Source organism: Ornithodoros turicata, chromosome 6 (assembly GCF_037126465.1).
Source record: "Ornithodoros turicata isolate Travis chromosome 6, ASM3712646v1, whole genome shotgun sequence".
Classification (NCBI taxonomy): Eukaryota; Metazoa; Arthropoda; class Arachnida; order Ixodida; family Argasidae; genus Ornithodoros; species Ornithodoros turicata.
Window position 1 is genome coordinate 50,008,019 of NC_088206.1, and position 22,341 is coordinate 50,030,359.

At 42.1% G+C, this 22,341-nt stretch overlaps 1 protein-coding gene across 4 annotated transcripts in view; it reads left to right on the plus strand.

Annotated features, from left to right (window-relative positions):
* Positions 1-21,832, plus strand: part of LOC135396648 (ero1-like protein) — a 41,664-nt gene extending 19,832 nt beyond the window's left edge. For 2 of the 4 annotated variants that reach the window (XM_064627737.1, XM_064627735.1), the window contains exons 4-12: positions 1,465-1,530; positions 4,269-4,345; positions 5,942-6,015; positions 7,954-8,074; positions 10,318-10,341; positions 11,606-11,652; positions 14,086-14,181; positions 15,735-15,969; positions 16,471-16,585. In XM_064627737.1, coding sequence (XP_064483807.1) covers positions 1,465-1,530; positions 4,269-4,345; positions 5,942-6,015; positions 7,954-8,074; positions 10,318-10,341; positions 11,606-11,652; positions 14,086-14,181; positions 15,735-15,969; positions 16,471-16,570 — 840 coding nt within the window. In that variant the 3' untranslated portion in view covers positions 16,571-16,585. Of the gene's footprint in view, positions 1-1,464; positions 1,531-4,268; positions 4,346-5,941; positions 6,016-7,953; positions 8,075-10,317; positions 10,342-11,605; positions 11,653-14,085; positions 14,182-15,734; positions 15,970-16,470; positions 16,586-16,722; positions 16,810-16,883; positions 17,006-21,435 lie in introns of those variants that run through there. The other 2 variants (XM_064627738.1, XM_064627736.1) reach the window with 2 other exon arrangements.
* Positions 21,833-22,341: the final 509 nt, after the last annotated feature.

Consider the following 22,341-nt stretch of genomic DNA (forward strand, 5'->3'; position numbering starts at 1 on the left):
AGAAAATCCATGGAGATGTTAGCCTTGACAAAGTCATGATCTGGTACTCGTGTCCTGGGGAAGAACAAATGTGAACATAAAAAAAAAACTTGAAAATGCCAGTCAGTGAGAGATTAAAACCTAATGAGAAGCACAAAACCAAGAGAGAGAGAAGGGGGGGGGGGGCGGAGCAAATCAAATGATATAAACCAAGAAAACCGAGCAATTAGGTGGCATAAGAAGTGACAATAATAGAGACCACAACAAAATAATTTGTTTCTTCTCATTTTGATACAGTAAAACCCGCGGATAACGATATCTCGTATACCGATATCCCTCGTAAAACGATCGTTTATGATTTTGCCGTCAAAATATACTATATTTTGTCTACGGGGAAACGACCCGCGTACAGCGATGGAGACCGCGCGGTTCCGAGTATACTCGTATAACGATGTTGGACGCTGTCCCGTGCGCGTAACCTCGCTGCGATAACCGCCGCGATAAGATACAGTAGAATCTTGATGATACGAATCTCACGAGGTAGCCGAAAAAAATCGTATCAAAAGAATTAAACCAAAATAAAAATTGAGGCAACAAAAAAAAAAACAGCGGCTGTTCGTTTTCCAATGCTGTCAGTGGTGGTGGTGGTGGTGGTGGTGGTGATGATGGTGATGGTGAAAGGGCTCGCCGTTGTCGGCCTCACTGAGGTGGGCAACGTCACGACTTACGCCCTGAGGGAATGTGCGTCCTGGGCCGACTTCTAAGTGAACTGTGCCGACATATGTCTGAAAGCGTCTGAGGAAAACCCAGGAAAAATCCCAGACAGCACAGCCGGCACCGGGATTCGGACCCGGGTACCTCCCAGTCTCGACGTGACATAATGCTGTCAGTGAAAGAGGTCGGTGGTAACACTTTTGTACCTCCGTATTTGGTCAATGCTGCTCAAATTCGCGAGATGATTCAAAAGGCCCAGCACGTGCTTTCCATCCGCGAGTCGCGCGACAGTGTTCGAAAGCGAGCTTCTCCTAAAGCACCCAGGCGTTAGGTGAAGCCGAGTTGCGGAACGGTGATGTGTAATGTTGGCAGAAGTTGTCCTGATATGTTGCCTGGTTCCCTCCACGAGTTCTGGTCGCTGTTTTCCCAAGCCAGTGCGATGGCACACAGCTTCGCGTTCTTTTTTTTTTTTTTTTTTAAGCATATGTTTCTTTTTCTTTTGCTACACGGGTGGCTCACGACTTTTCGGGAACGCGCTATTTAGGTTAACCATCGTTCAACGATGTACCCCGTATAACGATGAAATTCGCGATTACCGTCAATATCGTTATAGACTGGTTTCACTGTACTTTGTTTCTTCTTTGTGTATCATTATATATTCTTTTTAATAAGTATTTCACCTCTAGATTACATTAGTTACATTATAACGGGAGAATGCTTGTTTGTAGATGTACAGTGCTAGTGTGTGCCTGATCATTGGTTACTCCACAGGACAGCATTCCACCAGGGCTCAAAGGGTACCAGGAGAAGTACTGGCCAAATGACAGCATTTCAAAGGTAACTGCTGTGGCTTGTGATGTTCTCTACTTCTACACAAATATCACTCTTGTTTGATTCTACAATTACCAAATTAATTAATTGACTTTAGTTGTAGCAAAATAGCAATGTTGGCTCTTGTTAAAAAAACGCATTTTGGAACTGTTCTTACACTGTTTCCTACCCACTGTACTTACTATTATACGACTAGTACACTGTATGCTTCTGTACGATATAATGGATGATCTTCATAACTGTTACCACTATACTAAATGCTATGCAAGCACGTTGACAGACAGTGCCTCCTGTTCGCTAAGTTCATGACCTTGTTTGTTGGGCTCACAATATGGGCAAAAGCAACATTGAAGTTCATCATGTGCATTTCCGTGTGGTCTCGGCATTAGTGACAAAAGAGGTTGAGTACAAACAGTGAACATGAACAGAGTGAAGAAGGCAGTATCACCCTATGTTTAATGAGTGGGGAATTTTGGCAGCCACATGTCCTCTGTCACACAAAACACAAAATCCGTACAAACCAGAGATTTTTCCAATGGCAGCTTCAACATTTTTCTGGTGTTATTCAAGCATATGACCCCCAAATTTTCATGCTGAAGACAATTTTCAAAATATTTATGAGTATTTTTTCTTGGGGGGGGGGGGGGTAATCGTGTTCCCAGTGCATCAGTACAGGAAACAACATTAAAAAGTAAAAAGGGCATTAGCGCAAAATGACAAACACGAGCTGAGCATAGGTGCCAAATTGTGTGGGGGCCTGAGGCCCCCTGGCACTTTCCCAGGTGGGCTAGGACCCCTCTGAGTAGTCTATCCAGCTGGCACTCAAGATGGACGTTGTGAGGGATATTAAAAAAAATTGCATGCGTCATGCGAGTGAACATAACAGTTTTATAAAAATTGCCTCATTGCACGTAATCCCAGACACCTCGCTCAACCTCTGTGCATGAAGCAGGGGTACCGTACCCTGTAGCCTAAAGCTTTTGTGCCGGGGGTGGGCATTGTGCCCCATCTCCCCCCGGCGGACTGACAGCTCTCCGGCTGTGGACAAGAGCCTGTACTGTTTACAAACATGTCTTCCTATGAAAGATGAAAGTCACTGAAAAGGTTAGGTAGCTGTAGGACTCGAACCCACATCTTCTGGATTGCCGGTCCAGGGCTCTACCAATTGAGCTAAGCTAACACGCCTTCTCAGCGACTTCCAGGGTGCGTCATCTGAAGGGACAAACCAGTCACTCTCTCTCACTCATCCTCCTTTCACTCTTACATTTTTGCACACTCATGCACACATTCATACGACAGGGAACGACGCAAGCGGCAATCCAGAAGATGTGGGTTCGAGTCCTACAGCTGGCTAACCTTTTCAGTGACTTTCATCTTTCATAGTTCTTAGGCAACTTGAGGCCTTGTATGTGATTGTCCCTTCTATGTTGTTTCAGCCTCAGAACATCAGTTCTCTCATGTCTTTCTAGTTTGCCTGATCAGAAAGTAACAATATTTACATTCTGAATATTCCTGTCAGGGAAATTGTAGGAAAGTTTTAAGAAATTGGCATATGTTCCAAACAATTTTATCCCCCGCAAAGAAATGTGCTAGACAAATTAATTTGACAGTGGAGACGTTATGTCTTGTGTCACAAGATTTGTGCAGTGAAAATTTCCTGTAGCTCATTGACTAGTTACACAAGTTTTTCTGTGTCCCATGAAAAGATGGCTCACCTATGTAAGAATAATGAGCAAAGGCTGTGTACCGGTAGCTTTTATTACTTACAATTGGTCTGAGCACACTGGAGAAGCTAACAACAGCCTTTCCGGATGCATATGCTTTGCAAGTCTCCTTTATCACACTGTACGATGATTAGACCCCCGGGAATCCTTCGTTTGGCACGGAATTTCACGGAGTCCCTTGTTTTTAGGGTTGTGCGCATACTCGAGTTCTCGAATTCGAATAGAATATTAATCACTGTAAGTATTCGAATCGCGAATCGAATACCCAATATTCGGGTTTCCGAATATTCCACTATCGCCGAATATGAACGACACCTCCCGAAAGCGGGCTTCACCTAACGCTTTCCTGCATGAGGTGAAGCCTGCTTTACGAAATTGCCCATGGTGCAGGACCAATATAGACAGATTGTAGTTTAGCTTAAGATCACGTTAGCCCAACTTTATTGTGCATACTTCACCTGAGGAAGGGGTGGTGTCCCTCCCGTGTGCAGTTTGACGGTGGCACGGGGGATTTTGATTTGATGTCTGGGAGGTTGCCTTTAAAAAGTTAATACTCTTAAACAATGCCTACAGCCCAGGAGCAAAAAAGGATGTCCTAAAGATGTAACTTCCCCGGGGCATGCATTGTAAACTCCTTCTTATAAAGTTCCTATAAACTCTGTAGATACTGAAAGATCTTTCAGCAAGTATAAAATGATTGCAGGCGACAGACAGGCGAAGATATCATGTATGTAATGCTGAGCCACAACAGTGCTTTGAATCTGTAATTTTATCAAATATTTTGTTCCCACATTATCCAAGAAAATTAAGTGTTTCCCATTCCAAGGTGCCATTGACTCCTTGTCGCGGAAAATCGTGGAATTTACAAGCCGCATAATTTTGAATTTTCCGCAGCAGAAAACTAGGGGCCTTAACAATGATCAACATCGCTACAGAGAAATAGGGCAATAATGTCCATGTATATGCAAGAAAAATGGACATATGGCAAGCGTACTATATCACCTGTTTCTATTTTCACAGTACAGTAGAACTGCTCAAGAGGGAAACTCTTGCGATGAGAATCATGATGGCTTGGGCGCTGTCAACAACACTATTAGGTAAGAACTGAAACTCAACTCATGCTGTAGTGAAAGGGTCGGCATATATAATGGATAGGGACCAGACCTTGACCAAGAAGGGAACAGAAGGAAGCTCCCCATAAATGCATAGTAGTATATGATGATGCTGTGTACAACACTGAGGGCTTCACGATTTCACATATTGTCCATAAACGACTCGGTTTTATTGTATGTAATACCTATACTGCTGTGTATAAAACCCATTAAAACACTTTAAAGGGGCACTAAACAGCTTGCCGAACATTATCCAGTTATCATGCTTCATGAGAGAACGTGGCCCATGATATATAAAGAAATAATTCCTTTACTTCTGGCGAGCATATTTTTCATGAAACAATGCCATTCAAAGAGCATAATTTGAGCGAGTCTCTTCATCATCCTTGGAACGTAGCTATGTCACAACATTCCTACGTATAGCAACGCCGCATTCCAGGCGCTGGAGATGGTTGACATTTCGCGCTCCTTGCCAATGATGGGCCCTGTTGACACAAGCTGCGGCTCGTGAGGGAACTGTTTGCAAGAAGCCGCACGGGAACATTGCGGTGACCTCCCGGAGCAATACAGCGCTCAAAACATTGTGCGCCCATCAAATGGAACAGTGCAGACTTTTGGTAGTGTTTGAACTGGCTATCTTGGGGGTGACAAGTGGAAAGGTGTTTAGAATTTACCTCACTTCTCGATATTACAACAAAATCAATAAGCGTCCCACATTTTGACTGGTTGACGTCAAAACGTGTAGCTATTGCTGGCAGGGCATCACAGGCTGGGCCTGAATGCGAAAAGGTGCAGTGAATATTCGGTCAATTTGGGACCATTACTTACTTTTTATGAACGATTTTTTAAAGCATTCACCTCCGGCAATGTATCACAATGAGTTAAAATAAGTACACCTAGTGTATGTGTTTAGTGCCTCTTTAATGACAGTGTACCCTGATGGTAAGAATTGTATTTTATTATGTGCTTTGTCAGTGCTAGTAGCACTAATAATTTATTAGCTGTCTGTTGTACATAGGTCAGACTTCGGCATCCGTCTAGCAGGAAGCAACATTAAGCAAACTGTTGCTTTCAAAACATGTAGCTTCAGCTCAAATCCAGTGAGCCAGAAATAAGTAAACACATAGGATAATTAAGCTTCTCTTGGTTCAGAACATATTGAACTTCCAATCCCTTCTGCACCAGGGATTGGATGTAGTTAGCAGCAGACAACGGTGCAGTTGTCTGCTATGCCACAGGGATCTGAAGTACATATGTACGTACCTATATTGGGGTAAACTTTTATTTTGAAATTTATTATGAGCTGCCCTGTTATTTTTACAGTTATATCTCTGAAGCTTTCTCTCTCTGCAAAATATGGTTGTGTTTTGGAAGTACTGTGTGTGGCATTTCTAACACAGGAGTGCTTCCTAAGGATTATCTATAAGAATGTGGAGAGACAAGGACCACGACACAGCACTTCAGTGGAGTGGTGTTGTGTCATGGTTCTTGTCTTTGTGTGTCTTTAGTGCTTTTATCATGAACATTGTCTCACGTAGCCTGTTTCGTTTTGCCTTCACTGTACTATGCCTTGTTTTCTAGTGATGAAGACTATGAGGAGTTTGAGCGATGGCAGAGGCATGATGACTTGCAAGACAACTTCTGTGAAATGGATGGTAAACAACTTCAGTCTTGAATCTTGCAATGAAATATGTATTGTTTTGTTTTGTGTTAAAAAGCAAAAATAGTGAAAGTGAGATGGGAATCTGTGGCAAAACTGACAGCTACCGGCTCTATAGTGGCACCTTTCTATTCCACTAGCATACTACAGGCATTATCATGTGGCCACTCTTACTGATAATGTCAACACACTCTGTCCCAAGTGAGCAAATGTGACCGCCCATTACAGAAATTTCGGTGTGGCAACAAACAAGCTGAATCATCACTCAATGCAGTGAAATGCTGAGCTTACACTTAACCTTGGTGTGTACCAAGAAGGTGTCAGCCAATTCATAGCGAACACCCAGATGTGTTTAATCATAGTCTGTGGCAGTGACTTGTCCATCATGCCTGAATAATTTTACTCTTTAGTATCACATGTTGCATGGTAGCCTGATTGTGGGGCTGGCGACTATGTTGCAGTGGACATTGAGCAGAATTCACGATTGTGAGATGAGGAAATATATGTTTGTGTGAGGAAATATAAAGACATGTCTTTGGTGTGCATTTAACACCCTGGAAGTTACTTTCTTACAGGAAAAAAATATATGAACGTTTTGACGAAAGTTTCATTTCCAGTTCACGCATTTGTACATAAGATGCAGGTGGCCTTTTGTTTTGAGAAAAGCGCCTCATGTTTCATGGAGACAATTGGTATTTAGGATGTTAGTAGTGCGTGGTAGGGGATTTTCTGCATCATGAATCAGATGAATTAGAGAAATTAAAGTTTTAATTATTGCGAGCATCTTAACATAAATTGTTACAGACACCTTGTACAGTGCTGGACAAAAGATTATGGAACACACGAGCGGTGTATTTTCTCCTAGGCGCGACACCCTAGTGGCCTGCGGAAGCAGGCTCGTTCACTCGTTCAGAAGGGGTGAGTGGGTGCGCTGGTTGCAACACACTCAGTAGTTTCGGTATCACTTGAATGTGCTCACAAAGTGTTTGGCTAGGTGTCGCTATACTGGCACATTCCTTTGCTCCCCCTCTGAACAAGTGAACAAGTTCGCTTCCGCTCGCTGCTAGGGTGTCGCACCGAGGAGAAAATACAGCGCTTGGCATTCCGTAAAGTGTTGTCCGGCACTGTACTCCTTTCCAATGAAATTCAGGGGATTGCAAAAAAAAAAAAATGCAATAGCCTTTGCTTTAGTTGTATTTCTTTGAAGTAACTTTGCCTGCGGTGTGTCTGTGATCATTTGATAGAAAGCAACTGAGCATGTCACCACACACGTGTGAGAATAAGATCTGCTACGTGTTTCAGTGTGTCGTAGCACAAGGTCTGCGTTCTTACAACAGCAGTGTTGATCTTACTCAACACAAGATTTACTTCTATGTGGGGTGGTGAGCAAGCTGAGATAAAAAGATTTACAATGAAAAATGTATGCCAGACGAAGCACCAGGCACACAGATCTGATCCGAAACCCCCTATCTGCACGAGCGCTTCGCAGATGTGGTAACTGGTGTTGCCACCGCAACACAAGTTAGTTCTTGATCGGGAATGCTTCCATGAAGATGATAAAACGTTAGTTATGGCTGTTGTAGTGTGTTCATATATCAAAATCTCATGAGCATTCAAGTCTTTGCCCAAACATCACAAGAAATATGTGTAGCCATAACATAAAGGAGTATGTGCACTATTCTTGGGTAGACGGGTTGCCTGATACCTATGTTGAACTCGAGTAGTGGACACAATGGTTTTTGCACGATTTGAAAGTTGCAGCATCTACTATAACAAAAATTCAGCAATGAAGGCTAGGGCAAATGGTATCATGCAGTGTAGCATGTATCGAACCTGCTGGTAATAAATATATTGTGCAAAGTTGTAAAAGGCTGAAACAAACATAAAACCTCCTGAGCAGCTAACAATGATTGTTGCATCATTTGAATTCCAGATGAGAAGTCTTCAGATTTGAAATACGTGGACTTAAGCCTGAATCCAGAGCGCTACACAGGGTACAGTGGTGTGTCTGCACACAGAATTTGGAGGAGTATTTATGAAGAGAATTGCTTTAAGTGAGTCTGTTTTTTTGTTTTTGTTTTGTACATACTCGGAAACGGCAGTATCCTCGTCCTTGGTCCATTGATTAATTAGTGTTCATATTGAGTTACAGGGGTTGGGACACTTTCATAGATGTGATTCATTACATCATGGACGCATTGTACTGCACACCAGAATACTGAGGAAAAAAGAATTATTCTTCTGCATGTCGTACTTAGCGAGACTCCTGAACAAAGCACAGACATCACAGAGCTCAGAGCTGCGTCCATTCCCATTGGCAGCTGTAAGCACGTGACTACTGGCGTCGACGAGCTCTGTGATGTCAGAGCTGCCTCAGTTTCGGTATTCGCGGTACCCATTTTCTCCGCTTCTATTGCCCTCTTCGCTTTGAAACTTTCAATGCAGGTTCACATGCAAAGAACTGTCTTTTACGTTTATCTGGGATAACGTGGGATGACCTGTCTCAGCGGCAGCCCCTTTAATTTATTTCTTGTTATGATTACTGTTTCTGACCATGATTAATATTTGAGGCCATGATAATATTTGAAGTTTTGCAGAACAAAGGTTTGTGAATACTGTTCATTTACCCTTTAGTTGCATGCATACTTTGTTGTATGTTTTTATTTATACTCACTCACACAAGCTACTATTGTGCAGGTATGTACAAAAGGCGTATATGTGGTTTTGCGCTGGTTGTGGTTTGCTTGCTGCATGAAGGTACATGATTTGAATATACTGTACATGTTTCATGCATGAGCATGTGTAGCACTGTAGTCTGATTATCTGATTATCCAAGTGTGTTTTACTGCACTATGGGGCTACTCTGCATCCTGAGTGATGTTCATTTTCACAAGTGTGACTTGCTTTTGTGGGGGGCACTAAGCTGCTGGCCGAACAATCTCCACTTGTCATGCTCCATAAAACGTGGCTCGATCACAATATCCAAATATGTAATTCCTTTAGTTCTACTGAGCGTATTTACCATGAAACAATGCCACTCAAGAAGCATAATTCACATAACTGTCTCCTTCTTCTTGGAACCAATATACATCACGATGTACTGACATGTAGCGCACAGTGCTACATTCCAGACACTGTAGATCGAGGACATTTCGAACTCCTAGCCAATAACGGGCCCTATTGAGACAAGCTGCGGCGCGAGGAGTACCGGTTGTGGGAACATCACAATGACCTGTTGAAGACATAGTTTCTCTTGTTGTCCCACAACTGGAATATTGCTCTGTTGCTTGGAACAGGATCAGTGTGGTTCTCACATCCAAAATTGAGAGAGTATGGCATAGATTTATTTGAATATATTATCACAGGAATTTAGGCAGGTGGTTCTACTATGAATATAAAAGAATTCAGAATTCTAAATAAGAATTCTGAAGATCGCTGTGAAATTTTTAGATTTTAGACGTACAACTCGTGATTTCTTCTTTCTTTACAAATGTGTGCGTGGTGTTGTGAATTCCGAATGCCTGACCCATGCAATTTGTTTCAATGCACCTGCTAGGCAGTTATGATGTTCTCGAGTGTTCGAAGTAACTGGAGTGAATTCCCTTAATCCAATAACACTATTACAGTGTCACCGACATAGAACTTTTTGTTTGCAGCATTGCAAAATTAAAATGCTTTTAACCTGTTTGCGATAATTATCATGTTTTGCAGTGTCTGTGACTGTTTTTATGTTTTGCACGATTAAGAAGGCCATAAAGCCTTTTATAGGCAAATAAATAAATAAAATGAAATAGTGTTCACATGAAATGGAACATTGCGGACCTTCAGGATGGTTTGGACGTGCTATCTTTGAGTTTTCGAGCGGAAAGATGAAAATAATTTACGTCACTTCCGGGTACTGCAACTAATTAATGCATTAGCGTCCAATAATATTTCCGGTTGACGCGGTGCGACGTCAAAGTGGCATGTGGCTATTGTCGGCAGGGTATCTCAACATGTCAGTATGGAGGCATTATGTACCTTTTGTGCCAATAATTTTTGCAAAACTTTCACCGTTGGCAATGTAGCATGGTGCACAAAAAAAGATGCACTTGTATAGCTGTTTAGTGCCCCTAGCTATCTTTAATGTGTGTTACATTGATTACTTCTTTCTCTCTTTTTTTTTTTTTTCATGTTTGCATATCTGTGTCCTATGTCCTTGTTTGAATAAGGTCCATGATCTTCTAATGTTGCTATCATCCCAGTTTTACAACATTTGTCACATCATCTTGCTTGGTCTTGCTTTGAATCTTTGCAGGAGGTACTGTACGACATTTGGTGTGTAAGTTGCTGCTTGCAAGCCTTGCAAATACATCGTGCAAACATTCACACATATGCATGTTTGTTTCTGATATTCGTTATCACGTTTGCTGCAGTACATAGGTTCTTTAATTGCTATGTCACTCGTTTGCCTGTAAGAGCAGATCAAGAATAGGTGTGGAACACATGTACACACCACACATTTTATGTGCACTTATGTGTGCATGTGGACTTACGTGCATGTGTGTAAACAATTGAGTGGGCAGGTGCTACAACGAGGCAAGATGACTTGCTTTCATGCGGCTTGTGCCTTGTTGCCTTTGTGCCATTAAAACCATGATCTCTCTCTCTCTCTCATGCGGCTTCCTGCGTACATGACTGGACAACTGCAGCAAAAGCACTTGCAGTGCAATCACCTTGTGTTACAATCTCTTACTCAGTGAAGAGTTTGCAAACGTAGTACATATTGTTATGCAGGGAATTCCTGCACTGTATTGCCTTTGTGAGGCAAAAGTGTGTCAGACAGGTAGATTTGTAGTAGGACACCACACTGTCACCCACCTTTCCTTCAGTAGGTCTATAAGGAACAGTCAGAATGATTCCCAACATAAAAGTCGTTAAAGCCCTCACATGCACAACAATTGCAGATTTCAAGTCCCAAGAATTTACAGGGCAGGGTGCTACCCTGGCACTTTATATGAATGGTAGCAGAGGAAATCTCATCTACATATGTAAAACATCTGCACTTTTGTACCACCCTGCATGCTACTCATAAAACGAACTCAAACTGCACACGAATGATTACAATGGAAAATTTTCTGAAGAGACATGCTGTAGATAAAAAAATTGGCTGTATGTTTAGGTATCGTGTCAAAAGTGTTTAAATGAGGACACACATGAGAAGGCCCATAGAATTCAGTGATTATCCCAAATGGAACAGGTCTCTATTTCAGTAACACCTGTTGTCACTGTCCCAGACAAACAGCATATAGCACCAGGATTTTAACGCTTTCAAAACACTTTTATTTTTGGTTTGGAGTTCTGTGACTTGCTTTATTGCGGCGTCTACCCACTCAATTGTTGATATATCCTTCGTGTTTTCATATATATTTTTCATTTTGGCTTTTTGTATAGCCATGCATAGCTGTCTAGAGCTATGCAAATTAACGTTTTGAAACCCTTTCAATTGCCTTTGCTACTTGTATTCAGTTTGATTTGAAAAAAAGAATGAGATGTTTGTTGCCGACATGCCGCGTTTTTCATCATGAAATTTGTTTTGCGTTTAGGCCCAATATAGGCTATGGTCCGTACACAACATCCAAAAATCTCAATGGTATGTTACTCTTGATTGATTGATTCTAATCTTTGTTCAGTAGTTATCTGTTTCTTTGCATGTACTTCTTTTGTGTTGATATTGATCATAAACTAACTTCAATTATTCTTAAACTAGCTTCGGGTGTACACGTATAAGAGCATTCAGAAAGCACGTAAAAACATAAATCTGTGCAATTTGATTGCTTAGAAGTATGCAGAGCCTGTTCTAGCTTCCTTTTTTTCTTTTGTTCTCATTAGCACAATTTGTGTCCAGAACGTTGTGGTAATGTTTTACTCAAACGTTGCAGAAACGTGGCTAATGTCCTTTTGAAAATCGGTTGCAGCAACGTTGCGAGAAAACATTTCTGCAGCATTCTGACAGCACTAAAACCATGTTTCCCCAACGCAAATGGAATACTGAGGCAACGTTTCTGGCACGTTTCCACAATATTGTGACACTGTTACAGCAATGTTCTTCAATGCACACACAATGCTGTTGCAACATTTGGGTAATGTTTTCGTTGCATTATAACAGTGTTACAGCCATATTTCTTTAACACAACGCAACAGTTATGCAACGTTCATGCAACATTCTAAAGCGTTGCATCCATATTTGTTGAACTTAGAACAATGGTATGGCAACATTTCATCAATATCATACTGCAACATTGCCCAAACGTCACCAGTGTCCACGACTTTAACTTCATTTGCAACATTCATTTCTAACACCCGAGCAACGTGTACACAACACTGCAACAACATTGCTACAACGTATGTACACATTTTTCAATGCGTGACTACATAAGTGCCGTGCCCCTCCCGCCTGACTGGGGTTGGGGGAAACCCGTATTGCCATCAAGCAGGAGAGCTACCTATGGAGGTAGTCTCTGCTGGGGAAACCGCTTGGGCGTCCCACTGGATGGAGCATATACTGAAACACAAACTGTTGGGGTACTTTCATTAGGTGTGGTGGGACGTAAAACATTTGTAACGGTGACGATGATGCATACTTGCAATTACCCCATGTATCTATAACAAGTCAACTATACCAAACAACATTGCTGACATCCCTTCCTGTCGAATACCATGTTTTTAAGTCAGACTTGTACTACATGGGATACTAACTGAGAGGAATGGACGAGGCCCCCTCACAAAACCTGGACACATTACGAATATGATGCCTGAAACGTCGTATTTCTTTTCCAAGAAACATCGCTGTAATGCTGTCTAAATGTTGCAAAAATACAATGCAAATGTTGCTTCCACATTGTATTTGTGTTGGAGAAATATAGGTGTAATGCTGTTTCTACATTGCAGAAACATAAGACAAATGTTGCCTTCGTATTGCATTTGCACTGAACTAATGTAGCTGTAATGCTGTCTCAGTGTTGCAGAAATAGAACGCAAATATTGCCTCCACATTGTATTTGTGTTGGAGAAATATGTCTAACGCTGTCTCTACGTTGCAGAAAGGGAACACAAATGTTTCCTCGATATTGTATTTGTGTCGGAGAAATATGGCTGTAATCCTGTCTCAATGTTGTAGCAACGTAACACAAAGGTTGCCTTAATATTGTATTTTTGGTTGGAAAAATATAGCTGTAACGGTATCTCAATGTTGCAGCAACGTAACACAAATGTTGCCTCAATGTTGTATTTGTGTTGGAAAAATATTACTGTAACGCTGTCTCAATGTTGCGGCAGCATAACACAAATGTTGCCTTAATATTGTATTTTTGTTGGAAAACTATGACTGTAAGGCTGTCTCAATGTTTCAGCAACATAACACAAATATTGCCTCAATATTGTATTTGTGTTGTAAAAATATTACTGTAACGCTGTCTTAATGTTGCTGCAGCATAACACAAATGTTGCCTCAATATTGTATTTGTGTTGCAAAAATATTACTGGGACGCTGTCTCAGTGTTGTGGAAATGTTCTCCAGCATCGTTGCTGGGAACAAACTATAAAGGGGGCATTACCCACGTTCACGCTATGTTTGAGGTAACATGTTCACAGCTGTCTTGCAAAATATTGTGCGACTATATGTTACGGTCAGGTGCTTGGATGAGTAACGTTGCTCGAAGGTGACTGAGGAACGTTCAGACACTGTTCCCTAGCAACATTGGGAGAGCATTGCACTGCTACGTTGCAGGAACATCGTAAAATGGATAGTAACATTGGCCCACTTTTGGTAACATTATAATAACGTTAACGAATGTTGCAAAACGTTGGTCCACATTGGACAACATTTGTAATGTTGCTTCAACGTCACGGCAACAATGTGTGCTACTAGGGTATGTGCTTATTACTTTTTGGACATTGTTTTTATGTGCACACTCACTGTTTTGATTATCCTTTAGTGAGCTACAGTAAGTACACTCAAGCATTGTGTATTTTGCTTCAGCTGATAAGATAAGACCTCATTGTGTACACACAATGCTTTCTGCAGCAATGTGCTTGGAAAAACGGGTTTTCTACCGGGCCATATCAGGTCTGCACGCCAGCATCAACATTCACCTCTGTGCTGAACATTTTACAAGATCAGGTAATATACGCGTTAAAAGATCCAATTTTCCCCAACCACACTGTGTTAAAAGACATATCTCCCCCATTCAACTTCTCACTATGCACACAATGATTGATTCTCATACTGGAGCAAATTTGTTACAACAGGCCATTCATCTAGAAAGTAGGGGGAAAAAGCACTTTGATGCTAGAAAAAATTGTTATGAATAGAATATATTTTTTGCGTCAGTAAATGTCAGTGCTAATATTTCAGGTTTGTGCATTTGTAACAGTACTCTCGGTGCAAAATGTCACAGAATTGATAGGCATCGGCTAATTTTTAGACGTTTTGATTTAACAGAAAAGCGCCATTTACATGTGCAAACGACTGTCCCAGATATGTGAAACAGGTATGGCTTTGTCCTCAGATCACAAATTGCTGGGAAAGTGCATGATTTACCCTTTCCTCAGCTTACGTTAAAGAACCCTCAGGTGGGAAAAATTAATCCACAGACCGACCGCTGTGGTGTCGCTCATGATCACTGTTGTCTCACAACGTACGGCCATGAATTATTATTATTATTATTATTATTATTTACCCCTTCTATTCCTTTCCCATCATAACAGTAAAGTCATTGTGACTTGTCCTCTGTGAGGGTAGCCCACTTAATCAAGTTGCTACATAATTTGGTTTCTACAACTTACGTGTAGAGCCTTGTGATTTAGGGTGAGACCTGGTAAAATCTGTTTTTACACGTCCACTTCGACGATTGTAGCCTTTACTGCATGAAGTGCAAAGTTTGCAAAGGCATTTTCTTTGCTCGGTGTTGGATCACCGAGCTATTTGTGATGAGTACTTAGGCAAGTATTGCTGCATTTCCTACAAGATTTGTTGAGTGCCAAATTCAGATTATGCTGCATTCTTGTTTGCAAAGGAAAACAGGTTTCTGGCGATTTAAAACGATTGCCATTGTATGTTTCAACCCAAATTTGCAGGTAGTTAGAAGGTAAAGGGGTGAGACATGGCAACATTATCCCAAAGAACTCCCACATCTAAAACAAATTCTAAATTCTCTCTAAATTCTCCCACATCTAAAGAAAACCATGTTGTGTATGCATCCCAAATTATTGTATCTGCAATCATCTACATTCTTCATATGCTTCACTGCCAAGATACCTGCATGCCTGCGTGTTTCGCCATATCACTAGCCTGGAAAGCAGTAAAATGTGAACCCATATTGCTAGGCAGATCCACTTTGATATTTCTGAGACTATTGTGACCAGTGTTGTTCTTGCCATTGAAATTTTAAAATGTCTGGAAAATTATTCAAGGATGATGCTTCCGATCAATATGCGATCAATATCCTCAATGCACATGTCAGTGTATCTACTGAATCTCTGCGACCACTCAGTGCCTCTTGCAACCACAGAGAATGCTTTCACCTCTTCGAAACTTTAGTGCACGACCATTATAACAAAGACAATGCTACTCCTACTTATCTGTATCTTTTGCATCCACATGTCACTGAGCTGTATACACTGCTATTCTCTTTTTGTGTTCAAATAACATTCCTTTTATGTCTTATTGAACAGGAAAATTTGGCCATGGCAGTTGGGGTCCAAACCCCGAGGAATTTCAGCGACGTTTTGGGCCTAAGGGAACTCGTGGAGAAGGCCCACTTTGGCTGAGGAATCTCTACTTTGTCTACCTACTGGAATTACGAGCACTGGCTCGAGCGGCTCCCTATTTGGTTCAGGACCCTTTCTACACAAGCAACGAGGCTGAAGAAGTTCAGGCTGCTGTTAAGGCATTGTTAGAAGTGGCCAAGTATGTTTTGTTCTCTTTTAGCATAGTAGTTCTGATTCTATAGTAAGACTGTTAGTCTACCTGAACCACACCAACAAGGTTCTGAACTATAGCAGTACATCTGTGTAGTGAACCTGCATATACTAGTTGAGATATGGATGTAGCAAAGTAAACATGCGGTCCCGTGTTTTGAAACCCATCATCAAGCACTGATGCATTGAAGTTTTTTAGCGGTCTGACCAATTTCATTACAAAGAGGGGGAAAAGAAATAGCCGAAGCTCTTTGGCTGCACATAGTGTATGCATTTGTAAACGCTCAAATGTTGCCATAGGCCACGGGTAGCATATGATCACAGACATCCTCAGCAAGTAAAATTGACCTTGTGCTACACCGTCTTCCTGCCGTTTAATTCAAATGTTGGATAAGTGGTGCCATCAGGGATGAATTTATGGAAGTTTACATGCAGTATTTTATTTAAGCTACTTGTACAAATTCATATTTTATGCTTATTTCATTGACAGGCGATTTCCAAGCCACTTCAATGATAGTGCAATGTTCAATGGTGGCAAGAGGGCCTTCGAGCTCAAGGCATGTATTTCTTGCTCACTACTAGTGCAGTAGCACTAGACCTAGGCTTTGGGTTTTCGATGTGAGCAAGTCTAACCTTATTGGTTTGCAGACCTCAGGCACATTGTAGCTAGTATTGCATGCATAAACTGCATAAAAACAGTTTGTTTTCTGTAGAATAAACTCCACATCATTCACTTTGACAGGAAGAGTTCAAGACCCATTTTCGGAACATCTCGAGGATAATGGACTGTGTCGGATGTGATAAGTGCCGTCTCTGGGGGAAACTACAGGTTTTGTATCCTTTGTGAAACATTCTGCAGAACCTTACGCTCCAAGTTCACATCATTGCGGATGTTGATTACAGGTACAGGGCCTTGGGACTGCTTTTAAAATACTCTTCACCAAGAATTTTGGCCAACCAGACGCAACACGGAAGTTTCAGCTGACACGGACAGAGATAGTGTCCCTTTTTAATGCATTTGGAAGGCAAGTTTTGGCATCCTTAAATTTTTGTTCTATAGGACATCAGGTCACTGGTGGATCCAGGGTGGGGGACTGCCCTCCCCAAGAAAAACAACAACAACAACATAATTAGGTTATACGTTTGTTTCCTTCCACTCCCTCCCCATTTGCGAACTTCGACAAAGAAACCGTCCCTCCCCAGTGGCGGATCCAGGGGAGGGGTGGTTGGACGATCCCCCCCCCCCCCCTAAAACGTCAGTTTATACCTGGGATGGGCATAAATACATTTTTGCCATATTTAAATATAAATACAAAATACTTTGCTCAAATATGTATTTAAATGCTACTTGGCATAAATACTTTGCAAGTGCAGTATTTAAAGGAGCATGGAAAGGATTTGGAACGTATTTTTTTACACCATCATATGAGCATACTACCTTCAGGAACCATCACGCAAGATATTTCCTTTGGGAAGCCCAAATTTACTGAGAAAATTTCTTTGCAAGAAAGTGCGCAGTGGCGACGACCTCGCCTAGTGGCTCCTCGTGTTTCGTGACGTCAGGTTGGCAGAGGACTCTTCATTGGCCACTGTGAATCATCTGCTAGCGAGAGTGACCAGTCGAGATGTGTGAAGGCCGGTGCAAAAAGAGAATGCAAAAAGAAAGAAAGAAGTCGCTCGCCTCAGTACATAAGAGGCACATAACGTTGCAGACTGGCAGCTGAGGAGAGCAGGTTTTATGACCTGCGAGATTGAAAGCTCTCTTGCACTTCATGATTACACGCCCCAGTCGCAGGTTTTGTGTGAATGCGTGTCCCAGGACTTGTAATCCTAATTTCTAGATCTCCTGACATAGTTGTTCTCGTGTCTTTCCATGCTCCTTTAAATACGAAATATAAATACAGTATTTAAATACCCTAAATAGATTGAATGAACAAATAATTAAGATCAAGACAGATGGAATGACTGTTTATATGAGCCTTCAAGCAAACCAGTACGAAGTAACAGCATTCCTTCAGCATGGTGATTCTAATGATTAAATGATTTAATTAGACAACTTTATCACTCCTGCTTGATCAGACGATGTTGGTTCACTAAAAAAAATGAGCCTCATCACAGGAGTTGACAAACAATATGTATGTCCAGAAAGTCCTATAACATCCGGACATTGGTCCTGGAGTATCTCTGAGGTTTCAGAGACAAAGGCTTGGTATTGGTAGAATTAAGTATAATTGATGCCATTTGATTGCTGACACAAGTGCAGTATCCACATATGCCCAAAAGAAACTTCTAAAAGTGTACTAGTGCATGGTGAATAACCTCCACCAAGTAAGACCTCTGTCACGACAGTACATGTAGCTGTGAAATTTGGAAATGTGCACAATCTGTGCACATTTGATGTATTTAAGCAAATAAATACTCGAAACAGTATTTAAATGCATATGAGGGGTGTTCAAGTCAAACCGGGACTTTTCATTTTTCGCAAAAGTAAAATGAACTTACAGGGGATAAATTAGTTTTATTTTTCAACGTAATCTCCAGCTGCACTAATGCACTTGTCCTAGCGCTTCACGAGGGCTTGGATGCCAGCAGCGTAGAAATCCTTACCGGCGCGTAGCAGCCATGATCAGACAGCATTCTTGACCTCGTCGTCGCAGCTGAAGTGGCGGCCTCCAAGAAACGCCTTCAGTGGCTCGAAGAGATGGAAATCGCTGGGGGCGAGGTCTCGACTGTAAGGGGGACGTGGCAGCAACTCCCAGCCAAGTTCCTGTAAGGTGCGTGTCGTGAGATGCGCGGTATGCGGGCGTGCATTGTCCTCTAGGAGGAGGACTCCTTTGGTGATGAGGCCCAGACGCTTTTCCTTCAGCGCCTTATGCACATCCCTGAGAACCTGGCAGTAATATGCACTATTGATGGTGGTACCACTGGGCAGAAAATCAACATGAACAACGCCAGCCTTGTCCCAGAAAACCGTGGCCACGGCCCTACCCGCAGACGGGGTGCTTCGGAACTTCTTGGGAGCTGGCGAGCCCGGATGCTTCCACTGTTTTGATGTGCGTTTAGACTCAGGAGTGAAATGGTGCACCGACGTTTCATCGCACGTGGTGATCCGATCAAGGAACGGCTGTCCTTCAGTGTCGAAACGGTACCTTAGCTCTTGGGAGATTTCCAGTCTTCTCTGCCGGTCAAACACGGAAAGCTGCTTCGGGACCCAACGGGCACTAACTTTCCGAAACTGGAGGTGTTCATGAATGATAGTGTTCAACGTTCCCACAGAAAGGTCCGTCTTTCGAGCCGGTTCGAGACATGTTATCCGTCGGTCCTTGAGGATCAGGCGGTCCACAAGTTGGATGTTCTCAGGAACTCTGATACTGGGCTCTGAGCCGCCCCGGCCGGGATCGTCCTGCACTGATGTACGGCCGTCTCGGAACAGTTTGCACCACTCAAACGCTTTGCTGCGGCTAAGCGTATTGTGGCCATACTGAGCCTGAAGTCTTCTGTGAATTTCAGATGACTTTACGCCTTCATTCACGAGAAACTTCATGACAATTCGCTATTCGATGTGCGCGCTCACGTCGTTGTCGGCCATTTTGTCCAGCACGTGTCTTCTGTTTTGCAAACCTTGGACCACCACGTGGTGAACGCGGAGGCCTGTCGTGTGTGAAAATGACTAAAAAAAAGTAGCGCGAGCCATTTGTACACTCAGGAGACAGAAAGTCCAGGTTTGACTTGAACACCCCTCGTATATAAATACATTTTTCCAGACTGTATTTAAATACAATATATAAATACATGTATTTATATTTTAAATAGTATTTCAAATAGTACAATGTATTTAAATAGTGCCCAACCCTGATTTATACATGGAATTTCCCTTTCTCCCCTTCTCGGCTACACGATCCGACCAAGAAACTCCCCCCCCCCCCCCTCCAAACCAAGGGCCTGGATCTTCTCCCCCACCCCCACCCTCTCTCCAAAGTGAGGGGGTCCGGATCTGTCCCTGCATCAGATATGGCATTTCTATACACTCCTCTTTGTGACAAAATTCCAGAGAACTCTGGGGGCACTCAAAGGCTTTGATGCAAATGATACCTGGTTACTTTTGTATGTACGGTACGCTGATGTCATAGTGCTCACACCAGTTGCCTTCTGTATCCTCTTGTTCATTTCTACAATACCTTATGTCTGACATACAGGGTGCGTCACGTAAGACTGATGTTGTTTTTGCAGTTGAGTTCGATGGCCAGGTGGACATCCTCTCGAGGGAAGTGTTGACTAATTACCTAAAATTCATTACCTAACTCTTTAATTAGGGAATTTCGGGCAAAAGTGAGATGGCAGATTGAGAGACTATCCTAGTTGCAAGCCATTTCACGTTTAACAAATCCTGAAACCCGTAACTGTGTTAAAATATCCATCCCCAAATTTTGCTATGCAAATGACCCGAAACTGAAACTACGGGGACCGGGAGTGCGGGGACTACAGCGCTCATTTCACGTTAGAGGGCCATGTGATTTAGAGCGGTGGAGATAGCTGGAGTAGGTGCCGCTCAGCTGGTCAGATAAACCACTTTCTGACCCAGATAAGCCTCCGTCGACTTGGGTGATGCGCTTCTCATGCGTGCGTTTTCGGTTTCGGCTCATACCAAAATATGGGGATGGATATTTTAGCGCATGTGCGTGTTTCAGGATTTTTTAAAGGTGGAATGGTGTTCAGTGAGGATAGTCTCTCAATCTGCTATCTTGCTTTTGCCCGAAATTCCCTAATTAAAAATTTTATTAATGAATTTCGGGTAATTAGTCATCTGGCAGTTACATACTCTCTTCCAGAGGATGCCTGCCTTGCCGTAGAACTCAACTGCAAAAACAACATCTTGTGCTGCTCTCGTAGCTTTTTTATAAAAATTCTGGTCAGTCTTATGTGATGCACCCTGTATACGCACTACTTCTAGCCTATTGAACTGCATAAAGAATGCCCATATCTGTGAATAATTTCCATTTAAATCTAAATGTAACGTGCTTACTTTATAACCTGTATCAAAAGTAGTGACCTATTGCCACAAAGAAAACACTTAACCAAGTATTGCAGCATACTGTCAACACATTTTTCTTACATCGATCCATTTTGTGTGCATTTTGAAATCAGTTCATTTTAAAGATAGTCACGACTAGATGGCCGTTTCTTTTTGTGTAATGCAAAATTTGCGTTTCGCACATTTTTTTACATCACCAGATAACAATGGGTAGGTTGGGACCACTCTACCAATTTATTTTTTTAGGGGTGCAAAAACTTACTGACAAGAGCACAACTTTCCTCCATTGTATGCCAAAATTTGCTAAAGAAAAATGTGTTGCAAATACTATGAATATGCTTACAGTAAATTAGTATCTAAGCCCTGCTGTCATATGCGTAACTTTGAATTTTGTTCTTGTTTTATTTATTTTGTACCTCACAGGTTGTCAAACAGCATTCACCAACTGAGCAACTTCCACCGTATGCTGGAGCCACAGAAAAGATAACATGCAAAAAACATGCTATGCAGTCGCAGAATTTTTATGTACAGCATTCGGAGCCTGGTGACTTGACTTGGTGACTTCGGGAATAGTGCAGTATGAAGAGGACACAATTTTTACTACCAGACTTTTGGAAGCTTTTATGACAGGACAGTATCGTGTATCATGCACGAATGTGTGTGTGTGTGTGCGCGCAATGGTGTGATTTGCAGAGAAGATTTTTATGACTGACACTCCTTGTGATACGAAAGGTATACTACTGCGAACTATGACTGTGTACATTGCAAATGGATGTATATGATAATTAAAGCACAAGATTATTGTTTTTGTTTATCAGAACCTGTTGATGTTGGATATTATTCCATAATATGGAGTGCGACGGAATGCGTGCCACAAAACAGCATGCATGGAAGGAAGCATGTCTGGGAAAAAGTGATTAGAGATGAGTGTTTACCAACACTGGATGGCAAGGCAGTGGAGCACATGATTTTATGAGGTAGAACACTGCTGAGAAACCTAGTAAGTGGGCCAGGATTAGCACCAGGAATCGATAGGCATCACGGACCAAACGGCCAATGCAGCATTACGTACAGTTTAGATGCGACCAGTTGCTGGTGGCACGTTTCTTTCTGGGATGTGGATAGGGGTGGGAGGCAGGTGCTGGGAAAATCCAACATGTGGGTTCGCAAGCCAACTTGAGTGGCGATTTTCCCAGCGTCCCCAAGCATGGACAATTCCAGGGAGGGCGTAGAGCTTCTAGAGGGGGGCAAAAACGAGCAACCAACAGACATCTAGATAATTGAAGGAGACAATCAAATCCTCTGATATGCAAAGGGTAAGGCGAGCAA